The sequence below is a fragment of the Castanea sativa genome, chromosome 1 (genome assembly GCF_040712315.1).
Source record: "Castanea sativa cultivar Marrone di Chiusa Pesio chromosome 1, ASM4071231v1".
NCBI classification, from domain to species: domain Eukaryota; kingdom Viridiplantae; phylum Streptophyta; class Magnoliopsida; order Fagales; family Fagaceae; genus Castanea; species Castanea sativa.
The window spans coordinates 61,377,302-61,380,422 of NC_134013.1; the positions used below are offsets into that span (position 1 = coordinate 61,377,302).

At 37.8% G+C, this 3,121-nt stretch overlaps 1 protein-coding gene across 1 annotated transcript; it reads left to right on the top strand.

Moving 5' to 3' along the window:
• Positions 1-2,029: 2,029 nt before the first annotated feature.
• On the top strand, positions 2,030-2,913 carry LOC142631524 (uncharacterized). Its single transcript, XM_075805694.1, has 2 exons — positions 2,030-2,344; positions 2,590-2,913. The coding sequence occupies exons 1-2, from the start codon at positions 2,030-2,032 to the stop codon at positions 2,911-2,913; spliced, it is 639 nt and encodes a 212-aa protein (XP_075661809.1).
• The last annotated feature ends 208 nt before the right edge of the window (positions 2,914-3,121 follow it).

Genomic DNA, 3,121 nt, shown 5'->3' on the forward strand with positions numbered 1-3,121 from the left:
CTTCCCCTATTTCAACATCTTAAGCATGATTGATAGTCCTTTAAGATCTAAAGAACATAAGCTTACAAGTACAAGCTAATACATGAATATGCTTTGCCATAAATTTTACAACACGACCTTTATTACTAGGTCTATTATTAACATTCATCTCTACTAAGCAATCTCATCTTGTTTTTGGGCAATGATATTTTACATTGTTGTCTCTTTTTATTTTTTCCTTGTACGCACTGGAAAGAACAACACAAACTCAATCTAAACACTTGCTTATACCATCATTATTCCCCTTACTTTGTCTATTGCTAAATCCAACTAAACGAGCATAATTCTAATAAAATTATATGTTTCTTGGTGAGTCTCAAACTCCACGTCTAATTTTGGAATCACTTAATTAATCTATTATATATAGTTTCTACAAATTCAACTATCTTGGGGGAGTCCTTATCTTCATTCCTCAACAACAACAACAACAACAACAAAAAATAAAAAATAAAAAACCTTTTTTTGACATAATTGGCATTTAGTTTTACCAATTGAAAATGTCTATTTAGACCCCAAAGAGCTTATGCAATAGATTAATTTATGTATTGACGAAGTTATTTCAACAAGATATATGTATATATTTTGGAACCGGAACCAAATGACTTTCATTAATTCAAAAGACTAGAATCCAAATACAAAGCATCCACTACTGGGGGAGGATCCTCCTCCATCCATACAATTTCATTATTAGATATCCTAGCAAATCTTGCCAAAGCATGAACACTATTGGCACTACGCCTAACACAGCTAACTGAGATGGCTCTAAAACCTACAGCCAAGCACCAAATATCTTCATAGATTAATCCAAGCTGAGAAAAATTTGGTTGAGCCTGTGACACAGTCTTCATCACCAGAGCATTATCACCTTCTAGTATCACCTCCGTAAAACTAGTGTCTATAGCAAATTCAAGAGCTTCGCGACAAGCCATCACCTCCAACCCTTCACTATCCCTCACAACACCACCCTTGGCAAATATAGCAGCCATAACCTCACCATTCCCATTACGAATGACAACACCATAGCCCGAAGTTGTACCATTATCAAATCAGGCTCCATCAAAATTCAACTTAAAGAACTCTTCTTGCAGTGGCTGCCATGCTTGACTTGCTGGGATGTGGACGGAAACAGGTACACTCAAATGGTCCTGTGCGTCAACAAACTCTCTCAAATAATCTGAGGCACGTTGGTGAGACTGTGATGGATGTTGGAAGGCACCCCCATGCAAAATCGTGTTCCTCTACAACCAAATTTGCCAATAGATCACCAAAAATAGATCCCATTCCTCCAATGACAGCTTTGACATGAGACCAGCTACCAACTATCTAAAATCCACTTGCTCAGTCCCGAATTTTTGAAATCTGATAGCACTACCAGCCCACACATCCTGTGCAACCCCACACTCCCAAAGCACATGCAATACCGTTTCCGTAGCTCTATGACAGAAGCAACAACTCACATCATCCATCACCCTTCTCCGAACCAAATTATCCCGTGTAGGGAATATGTTTTGACATGCTCTCTAGGGAAAGATTTTTACCTTATTGGGGACCCTTGCTTTCCAAACCCATGACCATAAGGAAGTGCTTGCTCTATGCACCAAAGCCTCTCCAAAAGAATTCTCTGCCATCCTCAATTGCTTAGCTACATAGTACCCGGACTTCACACTATATCTGCCATTCTTTGTAAACAACCATACCAAGGAGTCCTGCACAACCCGCCTACTCAAAGGAACCTGAAGAATGGCTTCAGCATCAAACTGATGGAATAGTGCTTGAACTCGTTCTCTATCCCACTGGTGGTTCTGCCAATCAATCAAGTCTGAAACCCTCCACTCCCAAACTTCCTCTTCGGGTTGGAACAAAATTCTTCCAATTAGCTGATTAAGTAGCCAACAATCCTTCAGAACATGGATGGAAGCACCATTACCCATTCTCCAATAGCACCCTTTCCTCAAAACTGGTTGGGCAGCCAGCAAGCTCTTCCAAACGTATGGAGATAGGAATATTAAAAAATTTCATTCCAAAATCCAAAGCCTCCCAAAGAAGGCGACGGAATTATATTGAGGGAATCAAGAATGCTAATGGGGTTTGGGTGGAGGAAGTTGAGAAAGCGGCAGAGGTGGCGTCGGATTGTTTCATGAATATTTTTACAGCAGGCACGTGTGACAAAATGGAGGATTGCCTTAATACATTTCCTAATAAACTCACAAATAATATGCATGAGGTTCTTTCCAGGTCGTATAGTAGTGAAGAAGTTAAAGCAGCATTGTTCCAAATGGGACCAACAAAAGCTCCGTACCTAATGGTATGAATGCACTTTTTTATCAAAAATTTTGGCATATTATGGGGAATGAGGTGACTGATGCTGCGTTAGATTTTTTACAGTCTGGTAATATGGAGCCTGATGTTAATTATACTCATATTATTCTGATTCTTAAAGTAAAGAAAACGGAAAAAATGATAGATTTTACACCAATTACTCTTTGTAATGTGATATATAAAATTATTTCAAAAGTTTTGGCGAACAAGTTAAAGTTGATCTTGCCACAGATAATTTCTCCTACTCAAAGTGCATTTCTACCAAGTCGCCTTATTACTGATAATGTGCTTGTAGCCTATGAGACTTTGCATGCCATGCATATTAGAAGGAAGGGTAAAAATGGGGCTTTAGCTCTTAAGTTGGATGTGAGTAAGGCCTATGATAGGGTGGAATGGAGATTCCTTAAGGGTATGTTGATCAAATTGGGTTTTCCAGAGATTTGGGTGGATAGGGTTATGAGGTGTGTTTCTACACCTTCCTTCTCAGTTCAGATTAATGGAAAGGCCTATGGAAATTATTCGCGTAAAATAATCTGCAAGCGCACAGAATCGTAACAAGTAGTAAAGTGTTTTTAGAAATCGAATGTCGAATCCATAGGAATTAACTATGTTATTGAATACCGAAATTCACTAAATTAATTACTATTTGGAAAATTGAAAATAAATGGAACGTTCTACTATTTGAGTTAAATTAAACTATTTAATAAAAATAAATCTACGAATAAAAGATTAACAAAATGAAAAAATCTAAAGGTGTAAAAAT

Bases quoted from the DNA above. Each gene is read 5' to 3' on its own strand.
- LOC142631524 (XM_075805694.1), top strand. From the start codon at position 2,030: ATGGAGATAGGAATATTAAAAAATTTCATTCCAAAATCCAAAGCCTCC. The intron at 2,345-2,589 runs GTATGAATGCAC...ATCTTGCCACAG, and splicing joins CAAAAGCTCCGTACCTAATG to ATAATTTCTCCTACTCAAAG.